The sequence below is a fragment of the Heliangelus exortis genome, chromosome 4 (assembly GCF_036169615.1).
Source record: "Heliangelus exortis chromosome 4, bHelExo1.hap1, whole genome shotgun sequence".
NCBI lineage: Eukaryota > Metazoa > Chordata > Aves > Apodiformes > Trochilidae > Heliangelus > Heliangelus exortis.
In genome coordinates, this window is record NC_092425.1 from 40,623,103 (window position 1) to 40,645,372 (window position 22,270).

A 22,270-nucleotide genomic window follows, 5' to 3' on the forward strand; every position below is an offset into this window, starting at 1 on the left:
CCAGGCTTCTCAACAACAGAAATTCCTGCAGAAGGCTTTTCTGACCAGGGCCACCTGTAACTCAGACCTTAAAACTGCATTATTAACAGTGCAGCAGCATTAGGGGAGCTGAGTTAATTCTGGGTTTGGTGGGGTGTGCACATCTCCTGGCACTGAGAGCTGGCAGCTTCCCATCACACCTGTGTGTCCATCCAGCCCATCACATGGAAAACTAAGCTCAGAAGGAAAAGTCTTTTGAAAATCAATGGGTCACCTGTAGGGTTCAAATCCTACTGCTCTGCCTAAAGCATTGGAATCCCAAAAAAGGGGAAGCAGGAGATGAGATGAGATGAGTGCCACCCCGGGGCAATAAATAAGATTTGGAATGGTTCCTCACTCCAGCACTATCAATCTCTCCAGCTGGGAATTCCCATATCATTTCAAAGGCAGGATATATTTTCAGGGGTGGATTTAGGCCACTGGCAAGGCATTACTGATGTCTTCTTTTTCTCTCCAAGACAGACACTTCTTCCTTTGCTGCCCTGTCCTGGTTTGGGCCAGGATAAAGGTGATTTTCTGTCTTGTACTTTTGCTTTTAGCTCAGTCTCTTGTAAGTAGCTGCACTTGCTGAAATTCCCAGCAAGTTTCTCAGACAGTGTGTGTTTCTAGGACTGATAACACTTGATGTTTAGAGTTACTGCTAGAGACTGGTGTGCAGAGCCAAGGCCACTGCTCAGCTCTGAGGAAAACATAAAGAGGTCCCACCTGCAGCCTCCTTTGGGGAGGAAGGGACAAGACAGATGCCAGAACTGACCAAACAGAGGATTCCATCCCATACACCTCATCCTCAGGAGAAATTTGAGGGATCACGAGGGCCAAGCCATCGATTTCCTGCTTCCAGCTTCCTGCTTCCTGCCTTTCCTGCTTCCCTTCCTTCACCCAGCATCCTGGAAGGATCCCGTCTGTTCACCTGCCTGTGGTTCTGATCCATTCCAGCCTGGATCTGTGTGTTCCTGCCTCCAGTTCCCAACTGCTGCCAACTCCAGGAGTCCAGCCTGGACTTTCCCAGAGCTGCCCTGCAGCCTTGGGAGTGATGTGAGAGCTACTGGGGGAAAGGAGGAAGCAACGTGGTATTGTTTTCCTGTATATTTGTATATATTTAGTAATTTTTCCTATTTATCTTTCCTGTTTCATTAAAGTTGTGTAGTTTAGTTTCCAACCCATCAGTCTCTCTCCCTTATTCTCTCTCCTTTCTTATCAGGGAGGAGAGAGAGATTAATAGAGAGCCTCTGGTACTCGGTTTAATTGCCAGGCCAGTGTTAAACCCTGACATGCCCACACTCTTTTTTTCTCACTCATGCTTCCCCTCTCCCTGCCCAGTGATGGTCTCCAGTCACCTCCCCCTCCTCCCCTATGGTCCCTAAGAATCTCCTTTGCAATCCACTCTGGCCTGACATCCCTTCCCTAAATGTACCACTTGTATTTGCTGTCTTACCCTGGAACTTATGAGGACACAAAGCAAGTAACACCAAAAACAAGTGAACTCAGGTGATTTTGGTCTATGCCAGATGAAGGCAAAAGGTTTTCAATACACAGGAACTAAAATCACAGACCTGTGCTACAAACACAATTTAGTTTAGGACAGCCCAAAGCTCACAGCTTACAGCCCCACAGCAAAAAAAAAAAAAAAAAAAAAAAAAAAGAAAAAAAAATGCACCAGGAAAATTTTCTGTGTCCTAAGTACCTCTGCATTCAGGGAAAACATTGATTTGAGGAGCTGTGCTTGCCAGACAGGATCAGGGATTAAAAAAATTGTTCTCAGAGCTGAGGGTTTGCTCACCAGGCTGCACTTTATGCTGGACAGCAAGGATCCAATATTAACAATTTGGCTGGAGAAAATTAATTAGAAGTCCTGAACTAAAAGACCTTCTAGCTGTACAACTAGGAACCACTTGAAAAACAGGAAGGAAAAGAATTCCCCTCTCCTGTGCTAATGGGGATTCCATTCCTGTGTCCTACACTGACAGCCTAAACACAGGGATGTAACCAGCTGCCCTCCTACATCCCTCCTCTGCTTCTTCATGGAGGAAACTGGTCTAAAAGCAACTGAGCTGATCCCTAGATGCTTCACCCCATGTGGCTTTTACCCTTGCCTGCAAAAAAAATAAAATACATCAAAATTAAGGTCTTCTTACCATGCTAAGAGTGAATTCAAGTGATCTGGAGTGGTAGGATCAGGGCTGAGAGGTGGCGAGGTCACGAAAGCTGCAGCCTTGGCCCAGTTTTTGCTCCAGTAATGTGTCCCATCTGTCCCCAAGCTGGCAGTGATTGGTTCTCCAAAGACCAGGGGACCTTGGGGAAAGCAAGGATATAGAAGCAGAGATTACAATCCACCCTCTCTTCAGCACACAGTTCTTTTTGCTGCGTGCAGCCACATGTAATTTATGCATCACTACGTGGCTGCTGTAGCTCCCAGAGAATTAAGCAGCCCCAGCTTTATCTGCATGATAAATAATTAATCAGGAGGCTTTCTGGGCTGGTTTTGATCAGCATATTTCCAAAGCTAATCCAGAAGGAGACTGTTCAGATCTGGGTTTAATTTGTAGGGTTTTAATCACAGCCGTGTTCTCTCTGCTGCTCCGATTCGGAGTGCATTGAAGTGGAGGATGGGCTCCAGCAGACAGATGCCTTTTTCCTACTCCCAGATTGGATACAGCTCCAGCAGAAAGCAGCATATGGTCCCCAGCACCATGCTCCCAAGTTTTCAGGAATACAAGTATCAAAATGATATCTGGCTCCTCGGCTTCTCCATATTCCTCACGCTCTTTGCAGCACCAACCAGCAGAAAAAAGTCCTGACTCACAAATGCAGCCCCAAAAACCTCCAGGTCCAACATGTGCTTTTTGGGTGCTTTGCCAAGGGCCTCAATGGACCCAGAGATGTCCCCAGTGCACATCAGAGGGGGTCCTCCAGCAGCAAGGCCAGGAACAAGCACCAGGCATCCCTAATCCAAGTCACCCCTGAAATACACCCAAAAGGCTGAGGATCTGCTAGACTCTGCTAGGAAGAAAATATTAGGATAAAGAATCACAACACAATCTTCAAGGGCACAGTTTGTAGAGAGTGTTTCTCAGCTGAAAAATGTGGAAAGATTTCCCTTCATCTCTCCCAGCCTTAAATATTTAGGGGGTGTGATGTGTTACCACTCTTTGGTAGCCACTCCCTGGATCTTGTGATGTGGGTCAAGATGATCAAGTTGTTTTTTTTTTTTTTTTTCACTGAGCTTCTATTCAGCAACAAATAGTAATTAAAAAATAAGAGTTTGGGGGGAGGGAAGGAAGTCTCTTACCTCTCTTTCTGGCCAGTGCAATGATATCAGCTGCACTCTTGCTCATCACCTTGGTGATGTACACGGGGCAGTTTATTCGGCTGGCGATGGTGATGGCACGGAACACTGCTTCTGCTTCAAGCTGAGAAAAACCAGGAGGAAAAAGTTAATAACAAAAGCAGACTGAAGAAAAAAAAAAAAAATAAATGGCCTGGAGGACTGAGCCACGTTTCTTGCTGTCTAGCAACAGCTCTGCAGGGGTTCTTTTTTTACAGAGGGATGGAGACGCAGTGCTGGGAAACAGGGAGCTAACCCAACCTCTGACACTTTGCCTCCAGAGGAACCACAGCCAGGCTGAACTTGTTAACAGGGTACAGCTGCTCCAGCACCCCTGGAAATGTCACAACTGGTGGGCATCCTCCTTGCCTCCCCCTCACTTTTTTCTTTCAGGCTTCTACCCTACAGCTGGAAGGAGAACGAAGCATGGAAAGGTTGCCCCATGCCAAAGACAACCTCAGAGACCTCTTACCCTGGGAAATCTTTAGACAAGGATAAGAGGGCAGTGAATGTAAAATATTCTCCAGCAGCAACCTCAGTGCTATGGACTGAATGGAGCCCACAGACCACAAAAGCCTTTGAAAAGCATCACCCAGTAAGGTCCCCTGGGTCAGCCAGCATGAGGACAATCACCCTCCAGGGAGCCATCTGGGACACAGGTACACAAAGCTGTCACCTTCAGGCAGAGGGACAGTGGCTCTGGAGACTCCTCTGCCCAGTCATATTATCTAAAAGTCTGCTGTGACTGAAAATATTGACTCAATAGTCCAAAAATTTCTCTCTGAGAGTTGTGCTAGAAAATCTGAGCAAGTTATCCCTTCCAAAACCACTTGGTTTCATTCTTCACAGTTTCAGGAAATACTTTTCTTAAATCAGAGTAGGTCTTCAAGTTGTCCTAGGATTTTTATCACAACATTTGCTCTGCAAGCCCCAAATGCACCCAAAGAAAAGCAGGGAAGGAGGCAGGACCTCTGTACCTCAGTGCTGGTCAGAACACACCTCTGCATGACCCTAAGGATGCAAAATTCCTTTCTGGAAACTGCATATACAGAATTTTCTTTAGGCACCTTGTTCTCATTAGAAGGGAACAACTCCATATTTATTTTTTTTTTTTACAGTAATTCATGTGGAAGCTGAACAGCAAAATAAAAAAGCACACAAACAGTTCAAGAGAAGAATGCAACCAATTAGGCCGATTCCTTTTGCCTTGGGGAGAGGTTATATAAAGATCTGCAAACCACAACAATCTCTCCAAGTTTAGCCTCAAATCCCCAAGACCTTGACTCTTTTAGTCTTCAAGGAAAGCACTCACTTCCCACTACCACCTATTAATGTTCTGAACTGTGCCCATTAAGAACCATCCACACGTCTCCACCTTTTCCTTCTCATTATTGAAACCTCTTCCAGATGCCTGAGATGAGCCAGGCCAGAACCTGCTTTTTATTATAAGATTATTGAATAAAACCAGCTGCTTAGCAGCATCCTTCTATCCTCACAGCCTGCATTTCTGCAAACACATCTGATGCCAGAAACTTGGAGTGACATCTGGGAGTTTGCACATGGATGGTACATCCATACATATCCATCTTCTGGGAGATTTTCAGCCAAAGCATTTCAACAAATCCAGTTCCTCCTAAACCTAAACCTACCTGCAGATTTTTACCCTGACAAAACCATTTTTTTTGGTCATCACAAACTAAATCACAAGGGTCACACACTCAAAAACCACATCCACACCTATGAAGCTCTGGAGATGCAGCTCCTGAGGCCAGGCTCATTTTTTTGCTGCAGCAGCAAAAGGATATTTTAGGCAAACAAAGAGGGGGAGCTGCACTTTCCAAGGCTTTAAATAATACTGGGAAAGGCTGCAGGAGGAGCAGATTTTTGTTGGCTTCCCCCATGCACCCACCTGGCACTTGCACAGAGAGAAGCCAAGCTCTGCTGCTACAACCTCACCCAAATATTGGCAGGACTGACAAAAAATGAGTCAAGTTTCTCACCTCCTCAGGCCTGCTCAGGGCATGTCCCTCAGGTCCAGTGATTCCCATCTCCAGGATACGTTTTTGTTCCTGCAAGAGGAGAGAGAAATTCCTGACAACAGCTCCAGGATGAGCTCCTTGCACCGAGCATCCTCTTAGGGGGTCGACAGCAACATTGCCTGACTGCTCCTTTTTTTTTTTTTTTCCCTCTGTGTAAAACCAGCTGGGGTAAGCCTGCTGCTGGGAAATACTGGTCTAAACTGGTCTCATGCCTCCCTGGTGTCTGCTCCATGCAGAGATTTCAGGAGAAGATGGGTGTCTGCTGGGCAGTGGAGCATTATTTGGGGTGCACTGTCAGAAATCCCCTCTGACTTGGCAGCAAGGCACCAACCCAGGGAACAGTCCTCAATCAATAAACTAAATAATTTTCAGCCTGCAATTCTATCTTCACTTCCAAAAGTTCCTTTCTAGCTGCAGCCCATGAAGCAGTGGCATCATCCCTACACTTTCAGCAACACTTCATCAAATCAAGTCTTGCCTTTGGCATCCAGTTTTCTGTAACACTTTTGTTTTTTATTTTCCCTACAGTGTAAATCACAAGAATTATCTTTGAACAAAAGCCAAATAGTGCCCTCCCATGGAAGGGGGACTATGTCCACACCAAAAGGTCCATCTTGGGGCCTAATGGAGGTTTGCCAGAAAAAAAAAAATCTGTGCTATTCACCTTCACAGCAGTGAGAACAATTTTTTGAGATCAGATAAAAAGCTTCACCTATCTTTTGATTTAAGGTGATTCCATCACTGCTGATGTGAGGTTGGGTTGGGTCTGCCCAGGGCAGAGGTGGGATTGGAGCTGTTGATGCTCCTCCAACCTTCTCTGCCCAAAGACCTCTGATGGGACAACTTCAACAAATTTAATGACTCTGAGATAGAGACAAATGCCCCCTGGAGATCAGGATGAAGCCTCTCTTGCTGTGTCACCTGATAAATATTTGATGCCAGGTCCCTGAAGGGGGAAAATCTCTCACTTAACCAACACACTCCACCAGCAATTTAATATTCCCATATACTTCTGCCTTTGCTGCAACCAATCAAGAGGGATTAACTGGAATTTATTCATCTGACTCTGTGTAATTTAGGTTATTTTGGTTAGAAAACCATCATGTTTCACAGCAATTCTTAAGTGCAGATGCTCTAAATCATTATTGCAACAGTTCTGAACAGGACAAAGACTTCAGACAACTAAAATACAACCAAAATTAAAGCTGCAAAGCATATAATACAAAAACTAGAAAGATGGCAAAGAGAGGAACACAAAGCAGGATAGATTTGCATCTTGAAGGAAGTGATAAAATCAGACCCTATGATAAAATTCCCCACTGTAAGAAGATTTGATAGGTTTAACATAGAATATTTACATGATAAGATCAGATTTGGATTTTCACACAGGACAGCCCCCAAAAAACACCCCTGCAGGCAGCTCTCTTCTCACTAGCCTAGTAATTCTTTTAAATAAATGCATAAGAAAAGACTTAATTTTGTAAGGCAAGACAATGATAAAGAAATATGTTGATCTATAAAAGAATTTAATTTCCTTGCTACTTCTTCTTCCTGATAATGTATATGGAATCTCCATGTCTGTATATTAAAGCTGATCATGGAAAAATGTGACTGAAACAGATTTCCATCCATTTCTATGGAATTCCATGATGGCATCTTCATTTTAATAGGGAACATATCAAACCATCATCTTACTACGTTTCTTATTATTATTTCTCATTCTACTTGGTTGTATCAAACCCATAGATTATATATTTTGGCAGTTTTAAATCATGCTAAACCCCGTGGAAAGTTTTTTTTGTTTTGTTTTTCCTCTTGAATCCCACTGCTGGTTTTCACCTGGCTTCAGTGGGGAAGGACACAAGTGTCCTGCCAGCTTCTCACTAGGAACTTTTGACCATATTTGAAGGGAAATGGGAAAGAAAGCCCTCAAAGTGGGTAAATTTACCAGGAAGATAAAGGACAGAATCTCACTGAAGAAAAAAAAAAAAAAAAAAAGAAAAAAGAAACTGAGGTGGGCAAGAGCCCTTCCCTACACACTGCCCAACAACTCAAAAATTCACTTTCTTCTCATGAAAACCCCAAAGTTGATGAGACAGATGACTTCCCTAGTCCAGAGCTCAAAGACAACTTGTTTTATTGTAATTTCCCTGTCAGCTCTGCAGCCTCAGGGGATAAACCAGGAGATAAAGAGCTCAGCAGATAAACCAAAGAGCCTGGGATCAGAGGAGGGGGACAGCTCTGCACCAGCCTCACAAGATTCACCTGCCCCAGAAAAAAACCACCCAAACCCACCTCTTCTGTGGGAATCTTGGCCTCTGAGAGGCCAGCAGGTGGTTTGCCAAAAGCTGTTATCCTTGGAAAACTTTTTTTAATGTGCTCTGGCACAGATCAGAGCTCCAAGAGACTCCAGACCAAAGACAGGACCTGCAAAGAGGGTACTGGGGATCCAGGATATTTTAATGCATGCACTGAAGTTGAGCCCAGCTCTGACAGGCATCTTCAAGCTTACATTTTAACAGATATTTTTTAATTTTTTTTTTTAGGAGATCAGAGTGGATTGTCTCCAACTTCAGCCTTTTGTAAGAATATCCTCAAAAATAAAGAGGTCTGAGGGTTTCACCACCCACTCCAACCTCACTCTGCTGCTTAAGCCACACACAAAACTTCCCAGCTCCACTTTTTGTCCCCCAAAACCTCTGAGCAAGGTTGTTCTGCTTCACTTGTCTCTGCCAGATTCAGATGAAATCTTCTTGCACCCTTCTGCCCATCTCACCCAGTCCTCATCTGCTGCCAAGGCAAGACATGGGTGGACATGTCCATGGGTGGCTGCTCCATCACATGGGTGCCCTGGCAAAGCATGCAGAAAGGTCTCCATCCCCTCAGCCCAGAGCTGATTTGACCAAATTCAGGCACTTACCAGGTAGCTCCTTTTTTCCCACCCATCCTCTCTCCCTGGAGGGTTTTCCTTCTCCCCATTCCTGCTTCCATCTTCCCACCAAGTGAAGCCAAAAAAACCTGACAGGTCATGGGTGGCTGCTCCATCACATGGGTGCCCTGGCAAAGCATGCAGAAAGGTCTCCATCCCCTCATCCCAGAGCTGACTTGGCCAAATTCAGGCACTTACCAGGTAGCTCCTTTTTCCCTACCCATCCTTTCTCCCTGGATGTTTTTCCTTCTCCCCATCCTTGCTTCCATCTTCCCACCAAGTGAAGCAAAAAAAAACCTGACAGTCCACTCACCTGAGCTATCAAGTCTCCATTTTCAGCATGGACCAGGATAACAGCCCCAAGACTTTTTAGGAAGGTGAAGGCTTCATAAAGCTGCAGGTAGGACAAAAAAGGAAACACTGAAGGATAAGGGAGACACACGACTCAGCCCCTCTCTGTTCAGCCTCAGTTTTGCCCCTTCCACACCAGTAGTATCCCAGGAGAAGAAGCAAACCACCTCCCTTTTCCACTTTCTGCTTTCAGCACAGAGCCAGAGCTCCACTGCCAGGTGTTGAGTTACACCAGGTAGCCCCAGGTACACCCCTCTTGTCCTTCTGCACCCAGAGAATGTCCCCAAGCCCACATCTCCTTTGGCCAAGCTGTCTCCTCCAGCCCCTGGTCCTGCCCCAGTCCCTTTTCCCTCGTTTTAGCAAATGGAGAATGGAATTTTTCTCATGGAATGGGAATAATGAATGGATGATAGACACCTGCAGCATTTTCTGAGGTCAAAGTGTTTTACACCATCTTGTCTCCAGGTCTGGAGCCCTCGACACAAGAAGGAGATGGAGGGAGTCCAGAGGAGGCCATAGAGATGCTCAGAGGGCTGGAGCAGCTCTGGGATGGAGCCAGGCTGAGAGAGTTGAGGGTGTTCAGCCTGGAAAAGGCTCTGGGGAGACCTTAGAGCAGCCTTCCAGTAGCTGAAGGGGCTACAGGAAAGCTGGGGAAGGACTTTTTCCTAGAGCATGGAGTGATAGGACAAGAGGGAATGGTTTTAAGCTGGAAAAGGGGAGCTTTAGTAAGGAATTAGGAAGAAATTCTTTAATTTGAGGGTGCTGAGCCCCTGGCCCAGGTTGCCCAAGGAAGCTGTGGCTGCCCCATCCCTGGCAGTGTCCAAGTCCAGGTTGGATGGGGCTTGGAGCAACCTGGGCTGGTGGGAGGTGTCCCTGCCCATGCAGGGGGTTGGGACTGGATGAGCTTTAAGGTCCCTTCCAACCCAAACCATTCTGGGATTCTATGGTCTTCACAGAGCAGATAATGTCAAGCTTTCACCACCATCTTTAAACCTGCAATCAAAAGCTCTAATGTTTTCTCTACACCATCTTTTTTTTTTTTTTTTTTAATTGCTTTCTAAGATTCAAAACCCATCCATGTAAACAAGGTAACAGGCATTAGTCCAGCCACACATGAAACATTTTGGTGCATTTCTCTTGGCATTTCCAACAAGGAATGGAATTCAACAGGCACTGCCTCTCAGACTGTATTTATATCTCACTATGCCTAAATTTCCAATTAAAACCACATGGACTGGAGGTGTAACTCCAGTAATTTAAGAGCTTGAGAGCTACAGCTCTGGGAATAAGAGAGAACCATTTTCTGAACTGAATAAGCAAACATTATTATTACTAACAGATGCCATTGTCCATTTACAATGAGCTGAGACTTCTGAATGGGAAAGCTGAAGAGCCTGGAATCTGTAATGAGCTCTGGACAAATAAACTCATTGTTATCTCCAGCCCTAATGAGAAAAGGCCACATCCCCCAAAGAGCAACTCAGTTTAGCTATTTGCAGCAACCAAGAAATTCCCTAAAATCTCAGGAGTGCCTCTGCCTCGAGTGCTTCATCCTCTCTTCCCCTTTCTAAGCTTTCAAAATAAAGTGCTTTGCTTTTCTACTTTAATTGCAAAAAAACTCCCTATGGAAGCAGAGAAAGTCTCTCTGTATAAAGAGAACTTTTTCAAATCTCACTCATTGCTAGCACTACACCTTACCAAGGATGCTGCACACCCACATTGCTTAAGACTTTCCAACATAAGGGTCATTCTGATTTACTCCTGGCAACTCAGTAACATTTCAGAACATGCTTCCTAATGAACACATTCATTTTTAAGGAAAGAATAGAAAGAAAAATATTTGGAAAAAAAAAAATGTTTCTGGAAAAAAAAACAACTCAGAATTTTAAGGATCTGAAGGGTATTTTAAGGATATTTTCTGAAGGCTGGATTCAATTGCCCACACATACTTATCCAGTGGCACCAAGACACCCTCTCTATGTGAAATGTCACACAGAGCTGGCACGTGTGGAACAGGATTTATGTGGGGTTTTACCTGCACTATTCTGGAATGGGAGCTGGAGATCAGATCAGGTAACCTGCAGCATCTCACCAGACCTGAAATTCCCTGAAATCTCAGCCTTGAGTGCTTCATCCTCTCTTCCCTTCTCTGAGCTCTCCAAATAAAGTGAGGGCAAAACCCTGAGTGGCTCCAATGTTGGGAGACACCAGAAAATCTCTGTCCCACCCAAGACACATCCAGATGGTTCAGCACTGCCCCTCCAAGGAGAATTCCTCCACTCCACATTTTTTCCCAGTACCACTCAGGTCACTGGGAATGTTTCTCTGGGATTCAGCCTCAGCAATTGCTCCAGTGTTGGGAGGTGATGGAAGAGAGGAGAAAGGACAGCAAAGAAAATTATTCAGAGCCATACCTGGGAGTCAGACATTTGGTAGAGGTCTTTGTAGGCCATGTAGACTTGGAAAGAGTTCACACCTGTTCCAAGACAAAATTCAAAAGTGTTGCCCTGTCAGTGGATTAGTAAATTATCTTTGAACAAGATAAGGAAAAATAAGTCACAGAGTATTGTGAGGCTTTTCACCAGTCATTTCCAAAAATTAAGCAAAAATGGTTCCACAGCAAAGAGGAATATGATGGATTCTGTAGATTGCCCAGATTCAGCCCTGGAGAAACCCAACACCACCATCACCACCACAAAGGAGACAGCACTAATACATCACAGCCAAATGAGAGTGGATAAATCAAGCATGAGAAGTGTGTAAAGTGAAAAAAAAAAAAACTTGAGTTAGGTTCTGTGAATCGTTGCCTTTCTCTTCAGCTTTCTTTGGCTCATCACAAAAACTTTTCACCTGAAACTGCTTTATAATAGACAAACTTCTAGTTAAGTTTCCACCAGGTGCTGAGAAGCTGTTAGGAACTCTCTATCTGAATTTCCACATAAATTTGCTTTTTCTTCAGCCTACTGCCCAGTTTAGCTGATGGCAGGCACTGGGAGGGACTGGAAGCAAAGCCTGAAACCAGTTACAAGGGCAGCTCACCATATCTCCCTTTCCCCCATCCAAAGATGGAAAGATTTTTGTTGGCATTTCGTGAAAAAACATGGAAGATGACAGCTCCACATTTTAGACATCATTAAGAAATGTTAAGTGTTGAGTGTTTGTGGCCAAAACCCAACTATATTCAAACCACTTAAAATTTTGCTCTTTATTTCAAATATTTACTCAGAGAGATGACACAGCTCCATATTCTAAGGGAAGAAGAATATCAAACATCTTCTGTTCACATCTTCTGTACATCTGAATTCATTTTAGTTTATAAATTTGCCTTATGTTTTAGTCTACTGACAACATCCCCAGATTGGTACAGGGACCAATCTCAGGCTTTTCTAGCTTAAAAAAAACCCCAGTAAATTCTTAGCTACACTGAGCATGCTGCATTTCAACGAATCTTGTCATGAAAACTCTGCTTCCTGGGGCAAGAGGAAAAAGAAAAGTGATCTGTTCATGTTATTCATCTTGGCTACACAGAAAGAATAAGGCTCTCTGATGAAGATGTGACTCCTTCCAGAGTCAGGAAGGTACAGACACATCCTCAGGCAAAGGCTCTGGCTGTTCACACTCACACAGAAAATGTGCTTATTCACCATCAGGGCATTAAAATACTCCAAGGATAAAACCTTGACATGATCCCTGCTATTATTTCTTCCTGCTCAGACCCAGCAGCTCAGGGAGACACAGAAAGGGAGACAGCCCCTTCCTTGATGTGTTTCACACTGAGCAAATCCAGCCTGGACATGGAGCTGTTCATCCAGAAGATTCAGCCTGGAGAATGCTCTGGGGAGATCTTAGAGCAGCATTCCAGTAGCTGAAGGGGTACAGGAAAGATGGGAAGGGACTTTGGACAAAGGCATGGAGTGGTAGGACAAAGGAGATTGATTTTAAATTGGAAGAGGGGAGATTTAGTAAGGAATTAGGAAGAAATTCTTCACTGAGAGGATGCTGAGCCCCTGGCCCAGGCTGCCCAAGGAAGCTGTGGCTGCCCCATCCCTGGCAGTGTCCAAGTCCAGGTTGGATGGGGCTTGGAGCAACCTGGGCTGGTGGGAGGTGTCCCTGCCCATGCAGGGGGTTGGGACTGGATGAGCTTTGAGGTCCCTTCCAACCCAAACCATTCCATGAGTCTGTGACTCCCTGACTGACTGACATTCCATCTCCTCCCTGCCTGCTCTGCCTTGCAGGAAAGCTCAGGTTCCCTTCCCAAACCCACACCCAGTGTCTCAGGTGGCACCTGGGAGCCACCTTTGTTCTGCACAGGTGACAATGCACACATTGAAGCAACGAGAGATGGGTCAAGGCAGCCCCAAACCATGTTGAGCATCCTCAGGGGGAGCCCAGGATTAAATCCTCCTGTACAAATTTCCCTGGAAGCCGAGAGCTGGGTAACCTATTGCTCTCCTTTATTCACTGGGATGCAAGCCTGGAGGTCAGGCAGCTTTCTCTGGCTTCTATGGCCAGAAAACATTCATTGCCCCATGTAAAATATGAATAGAGAATCTTTACAAGGTATCAAGATCATATATAACATATTTACATTATTGAGATAATATATTCTCAAGATAATATTCAATATAGACAAGGCAATATACACATACAGCTATCTGATGGTTGGACTTGATGATCTTGGAGGTCTTTTCCAACCTTACTGATTCTAGGATTCTCTCCAAGATCAGACTCTCTGCCTAACACCTTGGTTTGGTGGCTTCATCTACTCCATGGCAATATGAGGATTTTCAAAAGATCTGGTACATGCTTAACATTAATGCTCAACATTTCTTACATCCTAAACTGTTGTTAATGTCCTCCCTGGTCTCACACCAGGAGTACCAACAGGATCCTCCTCAAAATTCAGACACTGCTACAGGGTTTTTTGTAGTTAAATGGAATAAGTGAGGTGTCTGTCAACACCTTCCAGGCCGTTGTCACTGGGCAAATAATGGAGAAGCTCAGCTCCTAATCAGCTGCCAAAATTCTACAAGCCTGAGTCTTTAAAATCAACCCCAGAAAATCTCCAGGCCTTTCCAAAGGCTGTCTCTCCTCAAATTAGCTTTGTATTGATTTAAAACTGATTAATTATTTAATGACACTTCATGACAGGGCACCTTGACAGCATCTCTCTTATCCCTGCTGAGATTTGGTATTAGGCACACCCAGCCCTGAGATGGGATGAACTCAGCCCTGTTATTTGACTCACTCAGCCCCCAGAAAATCAGCCCAGAACAAAATTCAATCCAGATTTGCAGCTGCTGAAAAGCAGGGTCACCCCATTGCCACCAAGCTGGCTCAAATGTTTCCATCTACCAGCAGGTATCACCCCCCATTCATTGGAAAAGCCCTGAAACATTTCCCATTCTGCTCACCCTTCCTTGGAGTCTCCTAACAAATCCTAAATTACTCCTAAAATGTGAGTAATTCACATCAACTGAATATTCTGCAGCACCAGTGAGAACAAAGGTGACCTCCCAGTGCCACCAACAAGGCCACCAAGGGCCCCACCACCCATCCCAGTGACAGGCAGGATGGATTTGCATGGAAAACTCACATTTCTATGGCTGAGGAAAACTCTTAACCCAGCTGTCTGCACCAGAGTTTTTAAATATAAGCCCGCAGGCAAATTTGGGAGTGCTGAGCTCTGGAAAATAGAATCCAACCTTTGAAGCAAGGCAGAGAATATTTGGGGAAGAGTGTGGGCAGCTCAGCCAGGTGTCCACATGAGGAGGGCAGGGACGTGGCACAGATCTGACAGCATCAGTGCTAAAAGATGTCAGCACCTTGTAAAAACCACCTCTATTATAAAGACCTAGGGAAGACCCCCTGTAGTTCCTCCAAATTATGAACAATCTTGCTGACTGAAGGGTTTAGCTGCCTAAAATGTTGTTACACAGCAGGTGTGCTGCTGCAATACAGGATAAAACCCCCCTGTGTGACTGCACCTCTATACTATGGCAGTGAACAACTGCTCACCCCTTTGCTTTGGTTTTCTACTTGAATTGCAGAAAATCTCCCTATTTAAGCAGAGAAAGTCTCTCTGTATAAAGAGAAATTTTCAAATCTCACTCACGAAATTTTCAAATCTCACTCACGCTACAGGCTGGGCACAGAGTGGCTGAGAGCAGCCAGGCAGAAAGGGAGCTGGGAGTCTGGATTGCCAGGAAGCTGAAGAGGAGCCAGCAGTGTGCCCAGGTGGCCAAGAAGGCCAATGGCATCCTGGGCTGGCTCAGGAACAGCGTGGCCAGCAGGTCCAGGGAAGGGATTCTGCCCCTGTGCTCAGCCCTGGGGAGGCCACAGCTTGAGTCCTGTGTCCAGTTCTGGGCCCCTCAGCTCAGGAAGGAGATTGAGGTGCTGGAGCAGGTCCAGAGAAGAGCAAGGAGGCTGGGAAGGGATCCAGCACAAGTCCTGTGAGGAAGGGCTGAGGGAGCTGGGGGTGTTGAGGCTGGAGAAGAGGAGGCTCAGGGGAGACCTCATCACTCTCTCCAACTCCCTGAAAGGAGGTTGGAGCCAGGGGGGGGTTGGGCTCTTTTCCCAGGCAACTCTCAGCAAGACAAGAGGGCACAGTCTTAAGTTGTGCCAGGGGAGATTTAGGCTGGATATCAGAAAGAATTTTTTTACGGAGAGGGTGATCAGGCAATGGAATGGACTGCCCGGTGAGGTGGTGGATTCTCCATCCCTAGAGACATTTAAAAAGAGCCTGGATGTGGCACTCAGTGCCATGGGCTGGGAACTGCAGCGGGAGTGGATCAAGGGTTGGACTTGATGATCTCTGAGGTCCCTTCCAACCCAGCTAATTCTATGATTCTAGGATTCTATGATTCATTGCTAGCACTACACCTTACCAAGGATGCTGCACACCCACATTGCTTAAGACTTTCCAACATAAGGGTCATTCTGATTTACTCCTGGCAACTCAGTAACATTTCAGAACATGCTTCCTAATGAACACATTCATTTCCAAGGCAAGAACAGAGAGAAAAATATTTGAAAAAAAAATATAATTGTTTCTGGAAAAAAAAAATCCGTGCTGTTCATCAGAATTTTTTTAGGATCTTATTATTTTCTGAAGGCTGGATCCAATTGCCCACACAATGGCCCAAGACACCCTCTGTATGTGAAATGTCACACAGAGCTGGCACGTGTGGAACAGGATTTATGTGGGGTTTTACCTGCACTATTCTGGAATGGGAGCTGGAGATCAGATCAGGTAACCTGCAGCATCTCACCAGACCTGTTAATTGAACTGATTCAAGCCCTTAAGTGTCTTAAATAGATTCCTAAATAAGTGGCCTGGTTTTTTTTAAGTCCCCAAACTCAGTATCTTCTGGTAACTTCAGGAAAAGCCCCTGAAGACCAAGCACTTAAGCAAATCAGAACATTTTGCACTATTAGGGACCTAAGTTTAGCATCACTTTTTTTTTTCTAATAACTTGAACCTATTTTTCAAATGCAGATATGTTTTATATATATATTAAAAAATCTAGCCTTATTCTAAGTAAATTATTCAAAATTCTTATAAGCCATTGCTGAGAAACAAGCAGTAACCTGGGATGACCTTTTCTCAGACACAAGTGCCCTTCATATCTGCACTTAGAATCTGAAGCTGCTAAATGGGCAGATTCCAGTCCAGTTAAAACCTGAACCACTACCTTTAAATGTCTCTTTCTCTCCATCCATGAAATATAGGATCTAAGGTGACAGGAATGAGTACTCTAAACACTGTTCTCTGAGTTTTATCTTAAAATACAACCTAACTATGCAATGTCTGAGCCTATTTTCCACCTGTAGGAGGTAGCATAAAGTGATAGATTTCTATCTGACACCACACACATCTTAATTTTCATGCTTCTATCCAAATGAATAAGGCTTTCATCTGCCTTGCTGCTCACTAGTACTAAAGCACAAAGTTTTAGGACCTTTTTACAGAGCAGTAAGTGAATCCAGAAGCTCAAGGTAGTGCATCACCTGGGCCAACATAACCAGTGCATTTCTGTTCTGGATGATGCGTTCACTAAAATACTTCCCAATTTCACCTCCATGTGGTATTTCAGTTAAAAAAAAAAAAAAAAAAAAGAAAAAACAAAAGATACTGCCAGCTTTCACTCACTAACCTTTATCTTGCACCAGGACTTCCAGCTCTTCTCGAATCCCATCATACCAGCTGGTGATGTCCACATGGAGAGAGTAATCACAGCAGGATTTGGTGTCAGCTGCCTCGTGCCACTTCTCAAAGGCTGTCAATAAACTGGATCCAGGCTCTGGAAAAACGTGGTCAACTGCAAAAAAAAAAACCAAAAAAAATGAGATTCAGTGTCTCTTACCCAGCCTGCACACTGTCCAGATTCCCTCAGTGCCTCCAAGTTGTTTCCAGCACCTGGGCAAAGCAGCAGGAGCCTTGGAGGCAGGAGGTGTGCAGCCCATCCCTGGGGGATCTGGTCCTGCAGACTTTGGGGACATTCTGTCCTAAAGCTGAGCCTGGCTTGGTGCAGCATCAATAGAGATGCAGTGGGAGATCAAAACAGTTTGGGGAATGCTTGATTTCCCCTTTACTGTTTTGTAAGAGCTCACAAGTTCTGGATTCTCCTGTATGATGTGTCTACTTCTATGTATTTCATAGCAAGCATTATTATTTATTATTTTTATTATTAACCAGTGCCTTGTAGAGACTGAACTGGCCCACCCTGCCTTACCAATGTATCAAGGGAGATGCTGAATGCTTTCTCAGCAGCCAAAAGTGGGAATATATCCCAGGGTTTAAACAGAGATGCTGTAGAAGAGCAGAAGCACTCAGCCATGCTACAGGGCATATCGAGTGCTCTGCAGCTCTGCATCTTCACTGCCTCCAGACTTTCTGCCTCTGATGATGGGATGATGTTGACTGACACAAGCAAGACATGTCTGACTTAGGCATTTATACTCAGCTTTGCAGGGCTAGGTCAAAAATAGGGAAACAAACCAAGATGGGCTCACTGGTGGCACTGGAAAACCCAGTGCTGCACAGGATGCTTCAACTGAAGGACATGGACAAAAAAACAGGTATTAAGAGAAGTCATGAGCAGCAGTGCATTTTGTGTGCTTTTTGCCACAGATCCTTCCAGAGATCCTAAGACTTGCTGCTCCACGTAGGTTATAAGAAAACCAAGGACCATGTTCCAATTCAGTGGGAGTAAAACCCCCCTGGGCAGCTCCTGGGCACAAGGACAATTTATGTCACCTAACAACGGCCTCAAAAAGTCCAACCAAGGGCCAAAACCACTGCTGGTAAGGAGGAGATAAATGTTGGCCTGCCATCTGGTATACACAAAGGGTCTTTAAAATCCAGGAACACTTTTTCCTTCAAACAAGCAAGGTGTTCCCCCAGGACATCTCTGGCAAGGAGCTTCCCCAATTCCTGGTGCCATAATCCAAGTTCACAAATAAGAATCTTGTTATTTCCAAAGCCCCTGAAGTGTCAGTAGGTGGGAAAAGTGGATCTTGTTCCAGATTTTGGAACTCACAGCACTAATTACACTGTTTTTCACTAATTCCCAGGAGCAGGGGTGTTATCCCTCAGTGCTCACTCCATATTTCAGAGGCAAATCCAAGAGGCAATTCTGCTCTTTCTTTCCCCACACTGCTCTTCCTTTTCAAAGTTCATTTTCAATGGGTGACAATGCTGAACAAATCCCCAAGCACAATGCCCAGAAACTTGAAGATTGATTGCAGAAGCTCTCAGAAAACCAGCACGGACACTTCTGGAGCACCCCTTGCTCTCCCCAAACGTTCTCCATCAGCTTCAAACTGGGGTAAAAAGAGTTTGCATTGCCAATACTCACTGATCATGGTGGTGCCCCCTGCTAGAGCTGCCTTGGTGCCCTGATAGAAGTCATCCACAGCTGTCATCCCCTGGCAGGGTTTTTGGAGGTAAGTGTTGACATCTATTCCCCCAGGAATAACCATGCGCCCATTGGCCTCTATGGTCTTGACTCCTCCAGGAACAATCAGGTTCTCTCCTATTTGTCTAAGGAAGCAAAAAAAAAAAAAAAAAGAAAAAAAACCCACATTAAAAAACCAACATTAATCAACAAAGAAGCTATTTGAGGCAGGAAAGGGAGAGGAACATTGGGGAACATTTTTTTCTACGGAAAGAATGAGGGGCTCCCAAGGAAAGGGGAAGCCCAAACACCCACTCTTTAAATATATATTTAAGTGACTCAAACATCTTTAAACTACTATATCACACATCCTTTTACCCTCCTCTTGAAGTTTAAATGTAGTGAAACATTCTGTTTGATTAATTAATATAATTAGTTAATTAACTTTTTCCTTTCAAGAGAGAGTATTGTTTTTTCTCACCACTGAAATATTAATCTCTCCCCCATGCTGGGATCAAGCAGACTCCAGATACTTAAAATCAAAACACCTGGACACAACTAGCAGGGAATTAACCTTTAAATTTTAAAATTACATTTTTATTGTCTGCTTTGCATGGTGCCAAAGAGGAAAAGGAATGGCTCTGTGTGGAAGCAATCTCTGCACTGTTATATCATGATATATTTGGATTTATAACCCTAAGGTAGTTTAAGATCACTTAATCTGGTGTTACAGACACACAGTCCTTGTCTTAATTTCCTTTTGTCTGGGATAAAATAACATTTATCCCCAGCTACAGAAGTACCCCAGACATGTGAGCTGCTGAATCTGTTAAAATTAAAATTCAGCCCCCACCTATGAAGCAAAACACAGCAGCTGATTAACAGCCTATTGCAACAAGCTACAACTGAAAATTAACATAGCTGTTAATTAAAACCAGTGGGGAAAAAAAAAAAATTTATTCACATTGGAACTTGGCCAAACCTCCAGAGTTAATAAATAACCTCAAGAGGTGAAGAATTTATTTCCTATGCTATAGAAAAATGTTATTTCCAGCAGCTTGGATGCCCCTGGGTGCTCTGGGCAGCACCAAGCCCCCAGCAGCATCCTGAGCTGGGGTTCAGCTCCCATGTTAAAATCTGACTCACAAAGTCAAACCATGGGTTACTCCAACCTGAAAGCTTGCAAGAAATCAAGGAGCCCCGTGGACAATAATGGTGGTGCAACAGTTTTCAATAGCTGAGTCCCAAATTTTAATCAGAACATGATTTTAATCTCTGCGTGGTGTTTGTGTGGCTAAAAAACTGGGGAAAAAGTTAAAATCCTGTCACCAATCTCCTTTTAATGTGTCTAAAGTGGAATTGCACTCCAAAGGCTACCACACCTCCTGAAAATAATAATATTAAAGAAAACCTACATAAAAATCTAAGAGCAATTAATTTTTTTTTTAATTCCATGGTCAGGCCCTACCAGTTCCCTGTTCATAGATCCTACTGAAGTCAAAGAGTGCAAAACCTGCAGAAAAGAAGCCCTGGAATCAAGATTAAGGCTGGGATAAGGCTGATCTTCACTGGCATTTAAGGTTATTTTTATTCTGAGTGACCAGAACACAGAGTAAGGGATAATGTGAGAGCCTTCCTGAATTGCTCCCTCATTAATGCCAAATGTATGGTAATAAGAATGGGGTTTAGTTACCTGGGAGTGAAAAAATACCTGAGTGCAGCTCATGATGGAGCAACTGGAAAACTCAGGCTCCCAGAAAGCTGATGCTCTCTGCCATCTTCAGCTGAACAAACTGAGAAATTAATTCTCTCGAGCTGAATAAAGCAGCTTTCAACCTGAGAAAGCTGAAAACCTCCCCCAGAACTGAGTGGAGTTATTTCTGTCCCCTGGCAGGGATGGAGCAGAAGACAGAAAGCACCAAAATATGTTATTTAAGCACCTGTGGCAATTTAAATTACTAAATATCTAAATTACTATTTAAATCCTGGAGGTCTCAGCTGCCACCTGAGTGTGCCAGGCTTAAGTTTCAGCTGGGAAAAAATCCACTACAGCTCCCTGGGAGCCAGTTTGAGCAGGGATAGGTAGGAAAAAGCAGCCACCAGCTCCCAAATTATAGATATCTTCAAACACATTCAAGGTTAGAACCAAATTCCTAGGGAGATAAACCTTAAAAGACCTTTGTTTCATTAATCAGCACCAGAAACCCAACTCGCTGTTTTCCAGCTGGTTTTCACTGCAGAATTAAATTAACCCAGAGTAGTAAAATTAACCCAGATCTTGTTAATCCCAGAAAAAAACCCAAAAAACAAACAAACAAAAAAAAACTAAACCAGAACATGGTTGCCTCTCCTGGGCTGGGTGGTTTCATGTGATTTCAAGAATTCTGTGTTATCAGCTGGAGCAGCCAGGGCATCAACCAAAATGTGGATGCCTGAGGCTCAGGGTCCTGCTCCAAATGCTCTTGGAGAGACATTAAACAACTGGGTTAAATATTTAGAGACAATGGGCAGTTTCAGGTGAAGAAACTAAAAAAAAAAAAAAAAAAAATAATGAGCAATGGCAGAAAATACAGCCCAGCACTTGAGTTTTTCATGTCACAAGTGTGAGCAGGAAATCTGAGCAAACAAAAGCAGACAAAAACTCAATTAAAATGCCCATGGGAGAGCACAACTATTTAAAAACTGGTTATCATTTTGTGCCTTCTCCACTGCAAATGATGTGCTCCTTTCCCCACTCCTGCAATGCAAGCAACACCACAATGTTAAAAAGAAAATATTAAAAAGAAATATTAAAAATATTAAAAAGAATTAAAGCAATATTAAAAAGAAAGAATTAAAAAGAAATTAAAGAAATTAAAAAAGAATTAAAAGCAATATTAAAAAGAAAAACTGCACAGTCCCTGGGTGCACACATTCTGATTTTTTTTTTGTTTTTATAACCAGAATCATGAATAATGGAAGAAGCCACAGATATGTAAAGAATCAGACTTCTAATCTGATGATTAATTCCTAAGAGAAGATGCTCTGAAAACAAGTAAGTAATTAATTATTTAACCAGATAACCATAATTACGTTTCCATGCATTAAAAAAAAAAAGTTGTTAGGTCACCAGTGAAAATGTGAAGCAGTCAAAGAAAAGGCTTTGATCATTCTGGAGGTTTGGGGGATTCTGCACTCTACAGAACTTTCCAAAACCTGGGACCCCCATCCCCACTGAGCCAAGGCAGGACCAGGAGAGATCCATGAACAGACATTTCCATTACTGCTTCCCAGGCTATCAGAAATATGTATTTTACCTTTTTTTTTTTTTCACTCTCCCAGTTCCTGTATTTTATATCCTGAGATATCAGTAGGGTTGTGTGAAAAATTAAGATTATATCCCTTGATAAAGCAAGAAAAGGGGTACCCAGGCAATGGATACCAATGAGCAAAACATGCTTTGCTTCTCATTTGGGAGAAATGAGAAGAACAGGGCATATTTCTGCACTCTTCAATCCTTTAGACCATGTTTTTTTTTTCCAGGTATGGGGGAAAAAAGCTGTCATGAGCCTTCTGTCACCCATGGACTCAAAACCCCCCCCTGCCCTCAGCATCCTTTCTTGTGAGAGCCCACCTGCCTGGACTATATTGGGAAAAAGTAGGATTAAACTGTTTGAAAAGCAAAAGCCTTCAACTTGAAGAAATTTTC

At 43.8% G+C, this 22,270-nt stretch overlaps 1 protein-coding gene across 3 annotated transcripts in view; it reads right to left on the reverse strand.

The window, feature by feature from the left end:
* Positions 1 to 22,270, reverse strand: part of CRMP1 (collapsin response mediator protein 1) — a 55,547-nt gene that overhangs the window by 14,207 nt on the left and 19,070 nt on the right. For all 3 annotated transcript variants that reach the window (XM_071743982.1, XM_071743983.1, XM_071743984.1), the window contains 7 exons: positions 18,544 to 18,728; positions 16,840 to 17,004; positions 11,098 to 11,159; positions 8,646 to 8,726; positions 5,365 to 5,433; positions 3,329 to 3,449; positions 2,175 to 2,331 (listed from right to left, as the gene is read on the reverse strand). In XM_071743982.1, coding sequence (XP_071600083.1) covers positions 2,175 to 2,331; positions 3,329 to 3,449; positions 5,365 to 5,433; positions 8,646 to 8,726; positions 11,098 to 11,159; positions 16,840 to 17,004; positions 18,544 to 18,728 — 840 coding nt within the window. The remainder of the gene's footprint in view (positions 1 to 2,174; positions 2,332 to 3,328; positions 3,450 to 5,364; positions 5,434 to 8,645; positions 8,727 to 11,097; positions 11,160 to 16,839; positions 17,005 to 18,543; positions 18,729 to 22,270) is intronic.